Here is a 22,379-nt window from a genome sequence, read left to right on the forward strand (position 1 = left end):
GTAATAATGATGTCTTGGGAAGGATAGAGATAATGATGCCTATAATTTCCAAAGTGGAAAGCACATTTAATCTGTCTGCTATAGACAAATGTGCTTCTCACTATTATGATCCTAGAATGTATTTGGTATGGTTAAGTGAAAGAGTCTGAAATATTCTCCAAGAGTTAATGTGAAAAAAAGCAAATAAACTTTTTCTTCCATCATTATTCATTGATGGCCGGTTGGGAAATTGAAAAATAAGGATAAGCAAGGAAATCAGAAAAAAAACAAAACAAAACCCAAAAGCATTTGAGTTCAACTGATTCCCATCATATATATAGCAATACCAAAGGTTGTTATTTTAAATGAATTAATTACTGTTTTGATTTCTATGGTTATGTAACTTTTGTATTTTTAATATACTTAACTTTATTCATTTTAAGGTCAGTTCTGCTCTGAGCCTTTGGATTTGCCTGAAAAGCCTATATTATCTTTCAATCTGATTATGGCAATATCATATTTAGAAAGGGTGATTTTGTTTCTAAAACTTAATTACTTGTTTCATCATTTTGCCAATTATGTAGGCTGAATAGGTCAAAATTTCCTCTCCCTAATCCTTTCTGACAAATATTTGACCTGATTACTAGTTTAAATTTTTGGACCTAGCTAAAATAGTTTCTGTTTATCTAGATCTAACTAGATCTGTGAATCACAACTGGACAGACACTTCAGAACTACAGGTGCCAGAAACTAGTCAGTTAGTCTTCACCTTCCATTTTGATCCTTATCAAATTTATTGCAAAGCAAACTTGAGATAAGGTTTATAGTGCTTCCCTCCTCCTGCTATAGGCAGGATATCTAGATGGATTCAGTCATCCTGGATCATGCCAGCCAGCTGGCACTATAGGCTTGATGATGGAGATGAATATGAAGAAGTTTTGTCCTGATGAAGTCATAAACAAGCTTCTGGGGACAGAGGTATGTCTATTCAAATAAAAGACTTCTTTCTGACCATTTACATATTCCTTCAGAGATGAATTTTAGAGGCCTATAAGGAACTCTGCTCATACCTTTTCCTATAATAATTCCATTGGGCCTCCTATACTAATATCTCATCCAGTGATTTCCAAACTCTGGGCCGAGACCACTTTTTGTCTTGAAATCAATTTGTCATGAATAGCTATTAAAAATACAATAGAAAATATAAAGGTGAGGGCAATCTAATAAAATAATACATGTGTTTCTGTTGTATGTGTGTTGAGTTTCAATATAGAAACTACCTTTTGGTCATAGTCTGTTTGACACACATTGCAGATCAGATTTTGCCCATGTAAAATGTTATTAAACCTCCTTTAAAGCAAAGGATAACTCTCTCCCTAAGGAATTGTGGATTAGATTCTAAAACCATATAATATATAGTATAAATTTTATATAGTAAAAAACTTTAAAAATCTTCCAAAGAAGGTGCCATGTTGTAGACTGAAAGAATAATTCTTTCATGGTTACTTTTTCCTTTAACTTTGTACCAGATTTCTCTTCTTTAGGCATGCTGTACATGAAATAGGGACTCATTCATTTAAGGTGCTTTGTTGTACAAAATTATCTATTTTTGTGTCCTAGAAGCACATTCACAATGATGAGGTGCTCACACTAAGAGTGGCATGCAGGAATTGAACCTGACAGAGGGAAACAAGAGATGGATATTTGTTTGAAGCTTATTTAGCTGATGGCAATTGCTTATCCTATTTAAACTATTTTTTCTAAAGTGCGTGATGAGATAGCACTGTCTATGTAAGCACTCTATTTTCCGTATTAAACTATAAGCTTTGAAGATAGACGCTATACTTAAAATTCATAGCACTTATTGACCACATTGTGCTTTGAATGTGGCACATGTTTTCTGAATAAATAAAATCCATGAAAAGATTATCACAAATAACTAAGATTTAATGTTCTTAGTTAAGTAGTTATCAAAACATGAAAAGTGATTTTAAAAATATGTATACTTGCAGTACATTTTGTCACATTTGCAGTGTTTTTCTGTACACTCTTCCTCTCTTTTGATTTTATGAGGATCTTGGTGGTCTAGTGATACACTGGGAAATCTTGATTGTATTCATTGTACACTAATTGAGTTTACCCAGTTTGAGATACCTAAGTACTACTCTTTAAACCTTTAATTTGAACTGTTACAATTCTGAAATAAATACTTGACTTGGTGTTCACTTACTGCCAAATCAGTGATCCCCCTTTATTCTTGGACTTCAATAGAGAAACCTCCCTCCTAGCTTGATTCTACTCCCTCCATTCTCCCCACCCCCAAATATTAACTTAGGAGTCATCAACTGAAGACTGTACGTCCTAGTGTTTGCCAGAACCATATCATTGATCAATGCCCTTCAGAACTTCTTCGCCCCTGCTCCTGTGGGCCTTTGCCTTCTAAAACCTCTGGCCTCTAAGTCTTGTCTCTCTGCCTTAAAGCTTCAGACTAATGCTTACCTCCTGAGTTCACTCTTCAGTGGATATCTGCTTTGCTCTCTGCTCTGCTTTCTACCAGCCCAGCCCAACCCAGTCCAGGGTTTTGAACTCCTTTCACTTGACCTGCCTGGTCAAATATACATCCATAACACTCTTAAAACCACAATGCTAGAAATAATCAAGGAGAGAAAGGTGACTTTTTTTAAGTTGATTTTTTTTTGCTTTTTTTTTTTTTGGGTAGTAGATATCTTAAGAATTTATTAAGAAAATACATCTTAAAATCACATAGGAATGCATGGGTCTTCAGTTATACAATTTAGATTGTAAATCCTGACAGCACCCACCTTCCCTAGTCCTCCATAATTCCAGTCCCCTCCCCAGTGGATAGTTTTTGCGACTTTCTTAAATATATTAACTAACTATACACACTATTTGTACACATTATTAATTATGACCACATCTAAGACTATATTCAAACACTGATGATCCTAATAATTGGATATTTTGTACACTGAGTAAAATATAATTTTTATTCTCAGCATAATGCCGTTGACATACTTTCTCACTGTTTATAATGGGTCAGAATGTGGAAAATTAGAAACGAGAAGGTTGGAATTGTTTGTGTTTGGGTGGCAGAATTGGAAAGATGAGGCTAGAAACTGGGAATAGTGACTATTGGAAAGAGATTCCAAAGTGTTAGATTAGATGTGCATTTTTCAAGTGCCATGCATACTAGCCATCTCCTTCATTGCCCCAGTCAGATCTTCAGTAACTTCCACATGTCACTCTGATGTTTTGTATAAAAGGACATTCTTCTGGATAGAATATGGAGAAAAGCACAAGAGTTTAGCTTTTCTTCTGAGAGATAAGTATATTTAAATGTAGATGGTTTTAGGACATAGATGTCATTCTGGAACCACTTCTTTGCCTTAACATTATGACTTGGGGGGTTTTTCAGGTGGGTTCATGTAAAGCTACTCATTTTTGTATGACTATTACTGTTTTGAGGAGTAATTCAGTAAACATCCTTTTACATAAAACTTGATAACCATGTCGAGTATTAGTGCAAATAGATCTTACTTATGAAATTTATGTAATTTTTATTATTAGCTATTAAATGAAAACTAGTTTTCTTTAATAAAATAGTAGGTTTTCTTTAAGTTTGGATATTTCCTGCCTGACTGCCTTCTGAAAAAGCTCTGCTTTCATTTAGCAGGGACTAAAGTCCCCCTTTATCTGTACCATCAACATTTGATTTTGTTAGTCTTTTTTTTCTTCAGTCTGAGAATTGAAAAGTGATATTGCATTTAAGCAATTGTTAGTGAAATTGTGTTCTTTTTACAAATTTATGTTCCATTTACGTTACTTTTGAAAAATGCTTGTAGGTACTCTTTATCTACTTTTCTATTGGATTATTTGACTGTTTTCTCATTGGTTTCTAGGAGCACTATATGTATTATGAATGTTAATCCTTTGCTATTTTTGTTTTTAATATTTGTCCCCATTTATCAACTTGTATCTTTTGAATAAAGGATTTACATTTTTATGTTTTGAAGTATGACATGGATTATGAGTTGTATGGCTTCTGAGTATATGCAGCTTTTGAGTTTTGTGTCTTATTTAGAAAACTTTCTTATTCCAATACTATGGAAGCATTCATCTTTAAAAGTTGTATTATTTTCTTTTTAAATTGCATTTTAATCCTTGAAGAATTTTTTTAGGTATGGAATGAGGTCCTGATTTATTTTTATTATTTATTTTTTTAGGATTTATGTATTTATTTTAGAGACAGAGCACAGGGGGAGGGGCAGAGGGAAAGGAAATGGATCAGAAATGTTTTATTCTTTCCCCCTTTTGGTAGAAAGAACAGGAAACAATAACATAACTCATCTTCCTCCATAATTATAAATTAATTCTCCACTACTGCTAAATTTCATGTTTTTCATGTATTAAAATATATTATTTAGCCATAACGTGGAGATCCTTTCTTTATCACTTCCACTTTTACCCTACCTGAAATTTTACCAAGTTCAATTGACTCATTTCCTAACCCACAGGACCTATTAGAAGATTAAGTGAAGGAGGAATTAAAAACAAAAGCAACAACAAAACTTAGATTAGCAATAGCCAAAAGATGTGATGATGGCTTGTTACAGCAAGAGAAGATAAAACATAAAACTCTGTGACTTATAGATTATAGTATATAGAGGAAATTTTTTATGAAGGCAAGAAGTATACCTGTATCAACTCTCAACACATAGGGCAATGAATTTTTTAATGATATCAACAATTTTAGTGAGTTGGTAATATAAATTTGGAAGCTAAGTTAAATTAAGTGGGAAATTATATATTTTTGAAAAATACTCTTATCATACAACAACTTTTACAAGTCAAAACCACAATGAAATACCACTTCATACCTTTCAGAATGGCTAGCATCAGAAAGATAAATAAGAAGTGTTGGTGAGGATGTGGAGAAAAGGGAGCCCTATGCACTGTTAGTGGGAATGTAAAGTGGTGCAATCACTATGGAAAACACTATGGAGTTTTCTCAAAAAATTAAAACTGAAAAAATACCATATGATCCAGTAATTTCACTACTGAGTATTTACCCAAAGAGTACAAAAACATCAATTCAAAAAGACATATGTTCCCTGTGATTTACACTAGCCAATATTTGGAAGTAATCCAAGTATCCATGGAAGTGTCGATAGATAAATGAATAAAGAAGATGTAGTATATACACAATAGAATATTACTCAGCCATAAAAGAGAATGAGATCTTGCCATTTGTGACAAGTCCTGGAGGGCATTATTCTGAGTGAAATAAGTCAGACAGAGAAAGACAAATACCATATGATTTCACTTATATGTGGGATCTGAAAATAAAACAAATGAACAAACAATTTGTATTATACCAACAAATGCCACAAACCTGAATCAATGAAAACTAAAAGTGCACAAATGAGAACTGTATGTTATAATTAAAATATGCTGAAGTGCAGTATTTTCAGTAGAAAATAGGCTTTGAACCTAATATCCATCTTAGATGTTTTATATTTAAAATTAGAAACTAACTCTAAACTCTGATCTTTTGATTTAGTTTACATCTGTATCAGTTGAAAATTAGATTAGTCTTTATGAGGGTTTCATTGAGAATATGTCCTCTGGTGATCTTGACACTTAGGTGATTGGTGGGTGGCTTAAATATACATACACAGCACACACACACACACACACACACACACATACACACATGCACACACACACATTTTATTCTCTGTCCATCCAACTATCTATCCATCTTGTCTAGACAAATATTTGAATCTTGTTATTATCTTATGTTAGTTTTTATCTTATTATTATTATCCTATTTATTAATTTCTAGGGATTTATATTTTAAGAAGACAATTTCTAATTCAACAACTAGTATTAATTTTTAGATAGTGTAATTTTATATAGGATTAGAATCTATAAAATCCAACAATTTATTATTGTTTATTTGTCTGTTTGTGTTTTAGGTATCTACACTTGTTTATTTTTGGATGGTACATAAAATTCAATGCAGAATTACCAATTTATTTAGCCATCTGGCATACCAAACAAGTCATCCACTAGAGAAGCTGGTATAATAGCTGTGAATTATTCCATATGAGTTATAAAAATTAGGATGCCTACTTTTATTCAGGAAATTCTGCTTTGCAATTCCTGTGATGTGTCTGAAAGCCATATCTTCATGAGGGAAGCTACAGGTGTCTGTTACCTCAACAGTTTGTGAAAGAACATGGTTGCTGTTTCCATGTATTCAAAGAGCTTCGTTGTGATAGAATGAACTTGTTCTATGTTACTCTAGGCTTGCTGTAATAAATGGTGGCCATTGTAGAGGCAGAACTTTTAAATTAATGGTCAAATCGGCTAGCCTGAAGTGTCATATGTTTGAAACAGTATTGATTAGAAGCATCCTTGGTTAGAAATATGAGATAGCATGTTTTAGCAGTGTTGTAGAAGGGAAGACTCCCTTAGTAGGAGTCTAAATTGCTGCCCTCCAAAGAAGAATTCTGCAAGTCTATGATTATTCCTTCTTTTAGCAAATTCTTTTGCCTTAATCGGGGTATAAACTTGAGGCTTCAGTAGTTGGCTCTGTTGAGTTAGGGCTTTGTACTAATGGAATTGTGGCTTTCAAGCAGTGGTTGTGCTTGGCTATGAAAGACTATACTTCTGTAACAGCATAACCTCAATTTTATAATCTTAATTTATCTGTGTGAAATGAGCTACCTTTTCCTGTGCTGAGCTGATTTCTTTGATAGCTTTCTAGTTTCCACTCATTTTTGTGAGGAGGAAGCCCTTTAAGGAAGCCAGTTATAAAGCTGACAGTAAAAATTTAATCCACAGACCTTGTAAACAGCCAGATGACACAAATTTTGTGCGGCCTTAGGTTTATTATGTGACCCAGTGGGATAGTAATATGCTTATGATATGCAGACTTTGGATTTCAATAATAGGACTCTTAAAAAAAAAGAGTAGTTCTGACCTATGTATCTCAGGAATATTTTCTCCAAATTTTTATCTCTAGTTATTTCCTCTGAATTTTAAGAGTTTTCTTGCTTCATGCATGACCCAAAGAAGAAATATCATTTCCAGTAATACTGTTACTACAAAGCAATATATATTGGTGATAGGGTTATAATTTTTAATTGTGAATGGGTCTGATGAAAATTTTATTCTGTTCTCATGAAATTAGTGTTTGGCTTGTGTAGCTGTAAATGTGCTAATTTGGTGAATATTGTATAAAAATTATGTTGAAAACCTGAAGCATTCTTGAGACATTTTATTAGGTGTTATAAATAGTGCAACACATTTCTTACGTATTTTCTACATCTGCAACAGCAATCAGACTTGGTGCATAAGAAGATATATGATACAATGCATAAAATGATATATGTATAGTTCATGGACGAGTTCATCTGTATACCTGTGTCATCAGTGACTTGGCATTTAAGTAGGAGAATGTTGAAGTTGAAGGATAATACAATTAATAAATCGGTGAAGGAACGCCTGGGTGGCTCAGCGGTTGAGCGTCTACCTTCGGCTTAGGGCATGATCCCAGGTTCCTGGGATCAAGTTCCGCATTGGGCTCCCTGCAGGAAGCCTGCTTCCCCCCTGTGCCTGTGTCTCTCCCTCTCTCTGTATCTCTCATGAATAAATAAATAAATCTTAAAAAAAGTCAGTGAAAAGTTTGGCACCCTTTATAGATTAAAAATTGAAGCATAAGCACCTTGTAAGAACCTTAATTTTATCCAATACTTGTAAAGTACATTATGCTGAGACTTTGACAAGTCATGACATCACAACTCAGTTGGTGGTATTGGAATCTTTTTGACAAAAATATTTATTCATCTGGCTATCCACTAACAGCTTACTACTTAAAATAGCTCTTGACTTCAGGCCATATCTGATCATTGTGGTGTTGATTTGATTAACATAGGTGTTAATGCTGCCCCAAGTTATTTCATCATCAAGCTACTATATCATAACCACAGGTTGCATTGTCCTAGATTTGGAAAAAGAATGAATTGACCAGGGTGGAATATCATATTTTTGGAAGACTAATGCAATCCTTTGTTCCAATATGGATGCTCTAAAAACAAAAGTTTTTTTCTTTTTGTAATAATATCATCTACTCTTTGTAGAAAATTAAAATATCAAAGAAAGGTATAAAGAAGAAAATGAAAGCTCTGTCAAATACCACTCTCCACTTTACTATGAAAAACCTCCCGTGTTTCGTAGGACATCTTCCTACACCCTCTTCTATAAGTGTGTATATATGCAGCATATAGTATTCTATATATGTTTTGCATTGTGCTTTTGACACTCTAAATATGTAATAGGGGTTTTCCATATCAAAATAAATATACAATAGCTACTCAGATTTAATTAACCAGGTTTATATCTGTTGATGGGCATTTAGGAGATTTTTAAAAAACATTTTATTTATTTATTCATGAGAGACACAAAGAGAGAGAGAGAGGCAGAGACACAGGCATAGGGAGAAGCAGGCTCCATGCAGGGAGCCTGATGTGGGACTTGATCCCGGGACTCTTGGGCCGAAGGCAGGCGCTAAACCACTGAGCCACCCAGGGACCCCAGGAGATTTTTTTTTTTGAAAAGTTTTTGCTTATGTAAAAATTTGTCAGATATATGTCTGTAGAGGGAGTTGGTTAGCCAAAGAGTATATGCATTTGTCATTTTTGTCACTAGAGCCACACTGTCACTCAGAAAAAGTACATTCCTGGTTACAAGATACGAGGTTGCTCATTCTTACCGTTTTGTCAACAATGAATGATATCCCTTTTCCTCACCTTTGCCAATCTGATATACCACAGAGAGTATTTTTCTTTAATATTCATTCTCTCATTGTATTCACAGCTTTAAATACTAACGCTATATAATCTGACATCCCCAAATGTTATACACTATAATGCAGACTTGAAATATTCCACTACTAGACCTCTTTTAATAGTCATTTGAACCCACTCAAAACTGAACCCCTTACCTTCCATCAAACATTTCTTGCTTGCTCTTTTCTTGTATTAGTTAGTGGCTGATCCATCCTACCATTGCTCCCATCATAATCTTGAAGGCAGGCTTTTCTGTATCTCGTGCTTCAAATTCAAGCCTGTCTACATCATCATATATCCAGAAATATACTACTTCTCTCACGTTGGTGGCTACTGCTCTGATATCGGCCTTATTTATCTCTTGTTTGGTTTATTGCTATGGCTTCTCTGGTTTCTCTACTTTCCCTTGTCCCCCTCTGTCCTGTTCTCAGCACAGCTACCTTAGCATACTATTAAATGGCAAGTGAATCGTACCACAACTGCTCACAACTCATTTGACATTTTTTCTCTTAGTCAAAGACAACATTCCTGCAATGGTCAACCAGGCTCTGCATTATATTCTCCTTCCCATTCTTTTCCCTTTTGACCTTATCTCCTCACTTCCATGCCTCTTCCACTCTCTCCAACCACCCTAACCTCCATGGTGTTTCCTGTCCAGATCACTCAGAGGGAGATATGTCCTTACTCCCTCACTTCCATCAATTCTTCTCTCAAGTCATCTTCTGAACTAGAATTTCTTTGACTACTGTTTAAAATTGCTGCCCTGTTCTTTGAAACTTTGCTATCCCTTTCCCTTCTCTATGTCTCTCCATACCATGCATTTCATATTTTATCATTTGTTAACGTCTTTCTCTCCTTACCAATGTAAGAGCCCCATGATAGCAGGGACTTAGTTTTGTTTTTACTGCTATATCCTCAGTGTGTAAAATAGGACTGGCACGTGGCACATAGGGGCGGCATGAAGTGCATAGCATGGACTGGGCACAAGATAAGTAATGAGTGAAATTTCAAGAGTGCTATTTGGAGGAAAGCACTTTTCTCTGGAGTGTTCATCTTTTCTTATTAATGTGCTGTGACTCTTTATATTAACAGTTTAAAATTCTTATTTTATGTTGCATATATTTTCTTTGTCACCAAACATCTTGCCTTGCAGTTTTAAGTTTAATGCTTTCTCTCATCTAAATATGAGTTTCTGCCAGGAAACTGTTAGAAAGTCTTTCCCTGCCCTGCAAAGTATTTAAAAATTCTCTCATATTTTCTTCTAGTATATTTAGGGTTTTATGCTTCACATTTGAAAAAAAGCTGAGTTGAAATGGGATTTATCGAAAGAAAGAAATTATAATATATCCAGCTTAATTTTTTCTAAATGTCTATACAGTTGCCTCATTTACTATACAGTGCATTGCTCTCCTACCAATTTGAAATGCCAAATTTCCCATACTAAATGTCCATATATTTTATGTAATGGAAGCAACTTTTTCTTTGTTCTATTTTACTCCCAGCTGTCATGTTTGTTCATGTGATTAAATGCATTTGAATAAGCGTAGTTTATCCCAGATTTTAAATATTTGTTCCCCATATCCTTTCTCTATATTTTTTATAACTGAAAACAGCCATAATTCCTTTTTCACCAACATTACGTTATAGGTAATACTTATATCTTGAATATTATGATGTACATTAAACTAAGAAAATGTTTAAATCTGTATGCTGTAGAAAGTAATTAATAGATTTTATATACAAAATTGTTGACAGTATTTTCCTTTGGTTGGTCAGAATATGGGCTTTTTTTACCCTTTTGTTGTATTTTTGGAAAGTTTCTAGAGTAAGTAGTCATGTTATTAATAATATATTTTGGAACTTGAAAAATATGGTAAGTCATATGTAAAGGGAAACTGGTGAAATTGTAATAAAGAAGCCAGGAAATCAAAGAGACAGTTTTGAGACAGCTCATGGAAAAGTGGCATTTCAATATATGGACACGTGACAGAGGTAATTCCATGCTGTGTCTAAAAAATGAAGACTCAAAAACCATATGAAAAGTCCAAGGTTGAGTAAGCCAGTATGAGGTATGATTGAGTGTATTGATAGAAAATGAGTGTAGGTTATGAGTTTGTAAAGGTACATTAGGACCATGTTATCCAGCAGGATATCTTAAATCCTGTAAAGTTTGTTGAATATACATGCCTAAGTCACTTCCCAGAATTTGGTTTACAGGGCCTCTAACAGTTAATTTGGTTAATATTGTTAAATAGGAACTCCTTGCCCCATTGCAGTATAGTACACACTACAAAAATTCCGGAAGGAAAGAAGTATACTTTTTGTAATGTGGGTTGAAAATTGAAGTCCAGAGTTCAGTTTTTCATAATATCATTAGCATTAACTAGGAGAACAATAAAGAATCTGGGTGTTTGGGACGCCTGGGTGGCTCAGCAGTTGAGCCTCTGCCTTCAGCTTAGGACATGATCGCAGAGTTCTGGGATTGAGCCCTGCATCCGGCTCCTGCATGGTGCCTACTACTCCCTCTGCCTATGTCTCTGCCTCTTTCTGTGTCTCTCATGAATAAATAGTAAAAAATCTTTAAAAAGAATAAATAAATCTGAATGCTGTGAATAAAGAGCTTTATTTATTTATTTTTATAGCAAATGTATCATAAAAACATGAATTATATGATTTTTTAATTATAATTAGAAAATATAGTTTAATTTTGGTATTTTGGCATTTATGAGCATTGTTATCTTGCCATGCATTGTAGAATAGGATTTTATACACTGACTTGTGCCAAACAGGTTAATACTGATGTGTAATAAAAAACAAGTGAAGTGAATAAGCATAGTGTTTTGTTGGGTTTTTGTTTTGTTTTTGTTTCTAAGCCTTAGATCTAGCAGGTGGTTTTCTGATGTTTATTGCTTATCAGTGAGTTTTTGTCTGTTAAGTGTTAAAGGTGCTTGCTGCATCAGTGCTTTTTGATCTCTAGCAAGTTGCTGAAAGTCTTTGAGCCTTACTTAGTTTTCTCGTCTGTAAAATGAGGACAGTAATAGTATTTTATTCATCAAGTTACTGGTGGAATTAAGTGAAACAATTCATGTAGTGTTGAGTGTAGCAGTGAGACAAAATAAATGTTTAATGAATGTTACCTGGTTTAATTATGAGTAAATGTTTTAGTTTAATTTAGGGGGAAAACGATATCTAGGACTAAAAATTATTGGAAATTATTCAATGGAGTTGAGGGGAAAAGATGGAAACTCTCCTTTTTACCAGTTTCCTTTCATTATGTTGAAAATGTTGTACTAGCAAGAAAGTTCAGTCTTCAGAGAAATTATATATCATTTTATTCTGCAAAGTAAATCTTGAGAAGTCTGTGTGTATTCAGATTAGCATTTTGAGATTATAGAAACAATTTCCTTTATTTTTGTGAATATTTTCTTTATTTATTTGAAATAGAGCGAGAGCAAGAGAGCATGTGCGAGGGTGGAGGTGGGGGAAGGTAGGAGAGAGATAGAGGGGGAGAGAAGCAGGCTCCTCCCTGAGCAGGGAGCCCAATGTGGGGCTCAATCCCAGGACCCTGGGATCACACCCTGAAACAAAGGCAGACGCTAAATTGACTTAGCTACCCAGGTTCCCCTCCTTTATTATTTACAAATTTATAATTAATGTAAGAATTTAAAAATACAGTGATTTTTCTCCTGTGAACATGGCATATTTGTGTTTACAGTTTTATGGTGAAAGAATGTCACCAGAAGAAAAAAGATATTGTCTACCTTCCCTTTCCTCTTTCACATCATGAATACAGGCTCCATTTGTTGTCATGACTAGAGGATTCCAGACTCTCCTGACTCACAGTTTCTTTCATCTGCAGACCCATTCTGAAGAGAGACCATTCCAATGTGAGGAATGTAAAGCTTTGTTCCGAACCCCATTTTCTTTGCAGAGACACCTGCTCATACATAACAGTAAGTCACAATACAAGCAGTTGAGGAGAAACTGAATGATCTCAAACTTCATTCTTATAACTTTTGAGAATGTAGACATTATAGAAGTGGACCCATATGTAGTTATGTGATCTGGTTTTGCATATAAAAGGGCTGGTAATTCTGCCTTTCGCCTTTTCTTCCTTTATTGTTGCTTTATTTTCCTATATTAAGATAACTCATTTTATCACACATTTTATTTTATATTAGTTCTTTCCACTGTTTAAAGTTTGTATATAAAATCTTGTCTTATGTTCAGTAAGGTATCTTTGAAATTTGTTCTGAAATAGACATTTTTGTTCCCTTTTAAATAAAATGATTAAGGAAACATCTCTGACCCTTTAATATATGCAGATGTCTGGCATGATTTTATTAGCTCACAGACTTTTAAAGTTGAAAAGATCAGAGTGCACATCTAATTTAACCTGTTAATTGAGGGGAATAGAGAAAATTGAGACTCAGATAAACGTGGTGACATACACAGGGTTCTAGCTCTGGAGGTAACATCCAGGTTCCGATAGATGCTTTTCCTAATACTATACACTGCCTTTGACTTCTTACTTCTTTTGGCAAGAGCATTTCTTTTATTTTTGGTTTGAGTTGTACACATACTCACCATGCAAATTTGTGAGGCAGTTACACTTGGAGCTATAATACCACACCTTATACCCACATCATGGCAGGATACTTTCCATCACTTTATTTCAGAGAACATGCTATTGCTAAGCTGAGTTTTAAAATGGGTTCTGTGTTCCGATATTGAAGTAACCGGACATTTGCTACATTACTGTATCTAAAATCAAAGAAAAATGGCATAATGTTGGTAATATTTGTATTTACTGCTTTTAAGATGTTTAATCAGTAGAATATCTTCGGAAACAAGGTTACTACTGCTGATTAAATTTTTAATATTTCTGAGGAATGTAAAACAATTAATCAGTTGTGACAACTGTATAGATAAGATAGTATCTTGGAAGAAATTTTCTGTGGTACAGTAGAAGTTCTAAAATTCAAAATAACAAAAATATTAAAGTTTCAAAAAGTGCTGAGTGGTAATGATCATGACAAAATGCATCTTTTCCTACAAAGGAGATATTGTTAGGGTCTTGCCATCCTACATTTTACCTTAAAGCTCTGGAGAATTTTCAACACCACTTTCTATTTCCTTATTAAAGACAGATATGCATTTGAGAAATAAAATTTGTCATGTAACAACAGGAACTTCCATCTCATTTTGCTATCATTTGATTAAGAAAAACAATCATTATGAGATGAATGGATTTTAGAATAGGGATTGGGACAATGAGCCTCATTCATACTATAAAGATTCCTGTGGCCAAATTGGGCCTAATGCTCCGGAAGTTTTTCTTTGGATAAATGAAATTTTATTTTCAATAACAGCAAGAAATTTTTATTATAAGGAATCTACTACTTTTGTTTTCTGCTGATTAGTTCTCGTAAACTTGAGACATAGGATGAAGCAGCAGTGTAGACTGTGCCTCTCCATTCTGTATATAATATGTTGATCAGCACATTAATCAAAGCCTTTATGAAGCTGCACCAAGACTGGAAAATCAGCTTTGTAATTGAGTAAGTGGGCTATTGAAGGTAAAGTTAAATATCAGATAAGGCTAGTGAGCTAGAAAGATGGGAAAAAACAGAAGTGGGCAGAATAAGACAAAATATTAGATGTTACCTTACACAATATAAAAATTAAAATGTGTTTAGCTTCAAAACATGCAGGCTATTTTAGAAATTTATATCAGCACTCTGGCTCAAAATATGAAGAATAACTTGTCATAATTATTTTGGAAAATATTGCTATTTTCTAACACACTGAACACCAAAAACCAGGTTACTAGCTAGCTTCTTGGTTTTAAGATAGGAAAAATCCTATCTTTAATCCTATGTTTATTTTTTTAAGGCAAAGAAATCTGATAACATCAGATAAAATCTCATCAAAGTTAAAAAATTCTGATAAGCTTAAAACAAAGAAATCTGGAATTAAAATTTGAAAGAAGGTAAGGACTCCCTTGGTATAGCTTAATGAGGTCTTTGTATAGGAATCAATACTTTGATTCATGTGATAGTTTAATGGAAATGCTTTGGTAGGAGAAATCTTGAAGGATTGCTTTTTTGTTTTGTTTTTGTTTTCTAATTAATTTTAAAGATTTATTTATTTTGAAGGGGTGGGGGAGAGGGAGATGGAGTGGAAGGGAATCCTAAACAGAACCCCCACTGAGTGCAGATCCCTAATCAGGGGCTTGATCCCAGGACCCTGAGATCATGACCTGAACCAAGACCAAGAGTCTGACATTTAACCGGCCGTGCCGCCCAGGCACTCCTTGTTTTTGTTTTTTAATTTCTTTTCGTCCCTGAGTTGTTTTGGTATTATTTATAGTCATATATTGTTGATATTCTCTTTTACTCTCACTTATTATACATATTATACAAATAAAGTATTTAAATACGTCTAAAAAGATATATAAAGTAGGTTATAGCAAATAGCAACTAGCAACAAAAGTGCACAAAGGCAACATATAAACATAGCACTCAGAATCTACACAGTTTGTGCATGGTTTGGATGTGACTTTGTTCCAAGCATCAGATTTCAACAGAGCTTTCAAAAATTTTAAGTTAAAGATTCATAATTCTGTTTTTGAAGGGTAATTTGTCTTTTTCTTTTTTTTTCCTTTTTCCTTCTTTTGTCCTTCCTTCCTTAAATTTGGTATGAAGAAATAATAGGATCTTCATGTTTCTAAATCTATGCTAGTTATAATGGAGGGAAACTAGAAGAGTTTGGTTGAAAGTGAGGTAGTCTCTTATTTCAATGTAGAAAGTTATATTTGTCTTAGTGAATATAACATGTGAATCTATGCTAATATCATTGTTCTTTAAAAAAAGGAAAATATATTCAAATACTAATCTGTCTTACTTATATAATCATGTACTATATGCATTTTATAACTTCCTGAGAGATAAAACTGTCTTCTAATTGTACATATTTATCACTTAAAATGTATTTAAAATAGATGACTGAAGGTTAGACTTTAAGAAGACCTGTAGGGATAGCATTATATAAAAGTTTAAAAAAAAATGCCATACCAGACACCCCCTAAACATAGTTGGTAGAGTTGCTTTCTCTGCAGTCCTAGGCTATAGAATGAGAACAAGGTGAAAACCCTCACAGTTACCCAGGGGCGTAGGGGGTAGAAAAGGATAGTGGCCCCAATCCAGCTGTGTCTCTGAGAGGCAGCCCCCCAACCTGTGTGAGAGCCTGGAAGTTAAACCCTTCCCCAGTGAATAAAAGAAATTAGCAGACCAAGGACCATGTTAAGGAGTCCCTAGTCCAACTTCCTGAGATAGTACTGAGGAAGGAAGGGATGTTGTAGCCCTCTTGGCCTAAAGGGGGGGCTCACCCATTTCTGTGTGCCCTCAGGGGCTTCCCTCCCCATTTTGCTTCTTATGACCCTGTCTGCCTGTCCCTGTCCCTTAAAGGCCATAAGAGTTGTGGTGGGTGTGAGGAGAGTTTAGGATCCACCCCAAAGGCCATTTACTCTGCCTGACAGAAGCCTTTTATCACCACAAGAATCTACTTACTTCAGACCTGACACACTGCCTTAGAAATATATACTTTTAAAGAAAGTTCATGTTTCCTTTAGGAAATTAGCTAATTGAGTCTCCACATTTTCCAGTTAAAGAGGCTGAGAACATAAGAAAGTTAAAGCACTTCCCATTGGTCACAGAATGAATTAGCAAATATGGAATCAAAAGATGTGAAAAATTACCTTTTCTGGTTATGATAAATTGTTAGTAATAAAGCTAATGTTTTGGAGGAAAGCCACTATATCTGGTACCCATGAGAGGGAGTTAACATCACCCTGCTATTGCATCTGATCTTTCTCTTGTTTGACTTTTTCATTTCTAAGGTGAGAGGACTTTCAAGTGCCATCACTGTGATGCTACCTTTAAAAGAAAAGATACCTTAAATGTTCATGTCCAGGTGGTCCATGAAAGACACAAGAAATACAGATGTGAGCTGTGTAATAAGGCATTTGTTACACCTTCAGTGCTTAGAAGTCATAAGAAAGTAAGTAGAAGCCTTCTGTGAGTTTGAATGGATTATATCCCTCAGCAGTATGGGCATGATACTGTGCATTATCCTGTGATAATCAATTTTATATTAATTAATCAACATATTTACTCAAAATGACAAATAAGGGATGCATGATTTATATGAGCTCTTCAGAAAGTGTTGTTCTTTATAGTTTTTCAGAAGAGCTATATAATTGGGATGAAAATGAACCTAGATTTAGGTGTGGATTTTGCATAGCCCTGAGCTATGATGATAGATGGGTTGTATAAAGTAGTCAATAAGTAGGAGCTTGTCAATTTTTGTACACTTTTGGATTCATGTGGAGTTTTATTTTAAAAATGAGTAGTGCCTTAATTTTATTTTTCAGAACTAATTCAGATATTAATTGACAAGTTATTAGACTGACCTCTTTTCTAGGATTGGAATGGTCCTTCACCTTGGAACTCTAGGACTCAGGGAAGTTCCTAGTATAGAAGAGGGACTTGATAAGTATCTGCTTCACTCAAATAAAATGATGTTCTTCCTTATGTTGTTTGGGAGATAATCTTTTTGCATTATGCTCATTACTTTAGGCAAATCAGGAGGTTATCTTTATTTGCATTGTAAGTACATTTTAAATGTGTTTTCAAAAATAGCAAAATTCATAGTGTAACAAACACCATTTAAAGGTTTTAATGTGGGCTTTAGAAATGACTGTGAAGTGTAATAGATTCTGCTACTTAGTGTATACTGCTGAGTTATTATGAAGAAGTGACTCCTGCTACAATGTGACTTTTATTTTGGTACCTACCTGTAGTAATAGCTGGGCCAAAGGACTGATTTGAGGAACTTTTTTTTTTTTTAATTCGATTTGGGGAACTTTTTATTCTCATGTCTTTAATGATAATTGTCTTCTTTTTTCAAATTTCATGGGAAGATACTCTTTCAGATCTCTTTGCTTGAACTACTTTTCTGCATGAATTTAATAAATTTGTGTCACATTTTAATTGTGGGAAAAAATAATACATTTTCAAAGGAGATTGATAGTCATTTGTCCACAATCACAGATTGTCAAAGAGGACATTTCGGAGAGCATGGATCATTTTTGTTCATACATTTATCCAGCACTATTGTTGTAGTAATCTGTTTCCATGCTTTCTTATCTATATTTAAGATATTTTACTATTGTACCTTAAATGTCTTTTAAAACCATTGAACCAAATTCCCATACCTAATAATAAGCTGCATTTTTTAATTAAACTAAAGAGCATCTTAATTCTTTTCATTAATGTCGACTTAATGTTGTTTAGTTTGGAACTTATATTCCTGACCAGGAACTTAGGTCATGTAAGTGAGCAATGAAATACTTATGTAACAGCAAAAGAAATTCTGTGGGTTGTATAAAGATACTGTAAATAAATAGGTAGTTGCTTGTTTGGAGTATCCAATATTGTAAGATATATGTAAGATATATGTAAGATAATAGATATATGCAATTTCTAAACAATCTTACACTAATCAAGAAAAAACTGTTGTATTTTGCTGCTTCTGTCAGGGAATGAGAAGAGTATAGGTCTGCTATATGTTAAAATGTTATACCATTTCCTTTAAAATGAGCCATAATGGGGAACAGGGGAGTAACGGCTCTTACTGTAAAGAATGTATAACTGTTTTAAATAAGAACTTGTAGTGAAAATGGAAAGTTAAGTGCTTGCCAAATGCAGAATCAAGGAGATGTCTGTTGTAGCCAGTGTCATTGGCTAGTGTGGCAATTGGTTAGACTATATTTCTTAAACTTGAATATAATGTGAATCATTTTCAATGGAAAAATATTTAAAAGGACACTGATGTTGACTAAGGCATTTGGTTTATAATTCTTTTAAAAAAGACAAATATAATAGTATATATTCAAATACAAATTATAATTCAAATATGAAAAATTTCAAATTCAGTACCAGTAAGGCTGTGAAACTAATTATATCAAAGTTAGCAATTAATTTAATATGGAGAATATTTTGCCAAATTGATTGCTTTCTGAGATTGTCAGGTGATGAGGTAACTGCCCTACCCCTTTTGCTCTATGCCAGCCTGTATGTTCCTTCTGGGAACACATTATTGAAAAAAAAAAAAGAAGCCTTTCCTTTTTTTTATACATTAGCCCATGGCGGTGCCAGTAATTTGCCCAAAAACTATGCAAACACAGGCCCTGGTAACTGTTTTGTGGTGGTAACCCATATGATCCACTGTGTACTTTTATTGACGTGTAGGTCATCATTGAAAAAAATATTAAAAATAGGAGATCCCTGGGTGGTTCAGTGGTTTAACACCTGCCTTCCGCCCAGGGTGTGATCCTGGAGACCTGAGATCGAGTCCAATATCGGGCTCCCTGCATGGAGCCTGCTTCTCCCTCTGCCTGTGTCTCTGCCTCTCTCTTTCTCTCTCTGTGTGTGTCTCTCATGAATAAATAAAATAAAATAAAATAATATTAAAAATAGTCCCATGGAGAATGTGCAGATATCTGAAGTAATTTCCTTTTTCTCCCTTCTTTTTACCTTCTCCTAAATTTGAAAAACAATGGGACTTGAAAAGTAGCTCTGACCCCTCATTTATTGGAATGACCTATTTTGATGGTGGTAGAATAATTGGTCTCCTCATGAGATTGTGAGATAAGTTTTAAAAGCTCCATCTGCCTCCTCTTTTGGGAAAGGTCACTCTTTTCTTTGAACTAACATTCTGTCAAAATTCACTTTTGATGATACAGATTCACCTATCCTTGTGTGGTTGCTTTATGCTGACATTAGAGGTATGTTGAGGGCAAAGATGTTCTTTCAAATTGACTACTCAATTAACACCGGCTAATTTTAAAAATCAAATCAAATATATATTTCTTTTTGCTTTGCAGTAAAATCAATCCAGTCAGGCAGGCATAATGCAAATAACAGATTACTTTATTGAGATTAATTCTGTTCTCAAGAGTTAAATACACACAAAGAATGTGGAAAATGCTTCTAAGGAAGTGTTTCTTGGCAGCAGTCAAGGGCAGCTGTAACCCCATTTTGATTATGTGGTTTTGCCAGCATATACTGGTTTTGTATAACTTAATCATTTTTACTTGGGGGCTCCATAAAGGCTTAAAAAGTAAACTGCAGAATTATTTTCAAATTAGCACTAATTCATGATTCTAAGGTTTGGGGCTTTTTTTTTTTTTTTTTTTTGAACCAGTGGGAATACTCATGATAAATTGTTTAAAATCTCATTTTGATATTAAATCATTTTAATGAAACATAATCCTGGAAAAAAAGGATTTACCATTGTCAGAGGCACTTAATCATCTTTACCTAAATCTTTATATTTATCCTGAACCCTTTTTATTCCTTTCCATTTAGACACATACAGGAGAAAAGGAGAAAATCTGCCCTTACTGTGGCCAGAAATTTGCCAGCAGTGGTACACTGAGAGTTCATATCCGTAGCCACACAGGTATGTAGATTGTAGTTGGTGATGAAGACAACTTAAATAAATCAAATTATTTTAAGATAAGGAATATTGTAATGTTACAAAATATCTCACAGATTAAGAATTAATCTTGGCTCTTTTCCCTAAAATTTTATAGAATCCAGTTTCTTACTTTAGAAAACTTTATTTAAAATTTATTTAAAGTTTAATTTCCCAAGACAAGTTAACTATCTGAAATGGAAATAATTTGCTAATGTTTAATTGTGATATAATTGTGATTTACTGTATATTCTATTCTAATGAAGAAATAGGGAATAGCAGTTTCACTTTTTATAGAAGGCTAAGTACCTCCTCTTAAAATTCTTTCCTATAACTGGCATCAAATATGTCTTTTTTAAACTTAAAAAGTCCTTGGAATATTGCTCAATGCTGTAGGACTTTATTGGATGCTAGTGTGATGCCACCATAATGTCCAGTATGCCATGGATTGCTTCCTAAAAGATTTCCTTCCTTTCCTATGACTTTTTGTTCAATTTCTCCCATGAAAGAGGGTTGTGCCCTAATGAAGAATGAAAAGACAACTAAATATTCATTTTTAAAAATTTAACTGACATACTTGACATAATATTAGTTTCAGGTATACAAATAGTGATTTGATAATTATTTATATTATAAAAAGTTCACCATGAAAAGTATAGGATAAGTCTAGTTACCATTTGTCACTATATAGTTACTACAACATTATTGACTATATTCCCTGTGCTGTACTTTCCATCCTATGACTTATTTTGTGACTGAGGTTTGTACCCCTGAGTCTTCTCTTATTTCACCCATCTCCTCACTGCCTTCTTCTCTGGTGATCACTAGTTAGTTCTCTATATTAATGAGTCTGTTTCTCTTTTTGTTGTTGTTGATATTTGTTCATTTGTTTTTTAGATTCCACATATAAGTGAAACCATATATTTGTCTTTCTCTGACTTACTTTACTTAGCATAATACCCTCTAGGTCTATCCAAACTGTTGTGAATGGCAAGGAATTATTCTTTTTTATGGCTAATAATATTCCATCATGTATATATGCCACATTTTCTTTACCCATTTATCTATCAACAGATACTTTCATTGCATTGCCTCTGTATTTTGGCTCATGTAAATAAATAATGCTGCAATAAACGTAGAGTTGCATACTTTGTTTTGAATTACTGTTTTTTCTTCTTTGGGTAATACCCAGAAGTACAATTACTGGATCATAATTATAATCATTTATCACGAGTACTTCCATTTTTAGTTTTTTGAGGAACCTCTATACTATTTTCCAGTGAGGCTGCATTCCCACCAAGAATGTACAAGGGTTCCCCTTTTTCCACATTCTCGCTACTACTTGTCATTTCTAGTCTTTCTGTTACTAGCTGTTCTGATTGATGTGAAATGTTATCTCATTGTGGTTTTGATTCGCATTTCCCTGATGAATAGTAATGTTGAGCATCTTTTCATGTGTCTGTTGGCCATCTGTATGTCTTCTTCGAAATAAGATCTGTTCAGGTTTTCTGCACATTTTTTTTATTGGATTACTTGTTGCTTTGGTCTTGAGTTGTACGAGTTCTTTACATATTTTGGATGTTAATCCCTTATTGGGTATATCATTTGCAAATTTCTTTAAACAATTAAATATTCTTGAAAGAACCTTGTCTGGATTTTATCTATTGTGCAGAAAAATACTTGAAGAGACTTGAAAAAAAGTCTTTATATTGATAGCCAGATTATTTTACCTGGATCTTCAAGATTTTCAGTAGCTGGACATTATATGGTAAAAGGTGACTGGATTACATTGCTAAAGCTTCCTGTTTTTAAAACTCATAGTATTTGACTTTATGATTATATCCCTAGTACTTCACAGAGTAAACATCTAGCCCAGTAACTATTTTGTGATGACAAAATTGTAGTTTAAATAGGTCAAAGAATCAAAAGTACAATTATTATGCATAGATGGAGGAAAGGACAGCAGTGGAACATAATTTCTTA

The 22,379-nt window shown here is 33.9% G+C and overlaps 1 protein-coding gene across 2 annotated transcripts in view; it reads left to right on the forward strand.

The window, feature by feature from the left end:
* Positions 1-22,379, forward strand: part of PRDM5 (PR/SET domain 5) — a 198,074-nt gene that overhangs the window by 112,916 nt on the left and 62,779 nt on the right. For both annotated transcript variants that reach the window (XM_072755333.1, XM_072755334.1), the window contains 3 exons: positions 12,715-12,808; positions 16,756-16,916; positions 20,288-20,381. In XM_072755333.1, coding sequence (XP_072611434.1) covers positions 12,715-12,808; positions 16,756-16,916; positions 20,288-20,381 — 349 coding nt within the window. The remainder of the gene's footprint in view (positions 1-12,714; positions 12,809-16,755; positions 16,917-20,287; positions 20,382-22,379) is intronic.

This window comes from Vulpes vulpes, chromosome 4, assembly GCF_048418805.1.
Source record: "Vulpes vulpes isolate BD-2025 chromosome 4, VulVul3, whole genome shotgun sequence".
NCBI lineage: Eukaryota > Metazoa > Chordata > Mammalia > Carnivora > Canidae > Vulpes > Vulpes vulpes.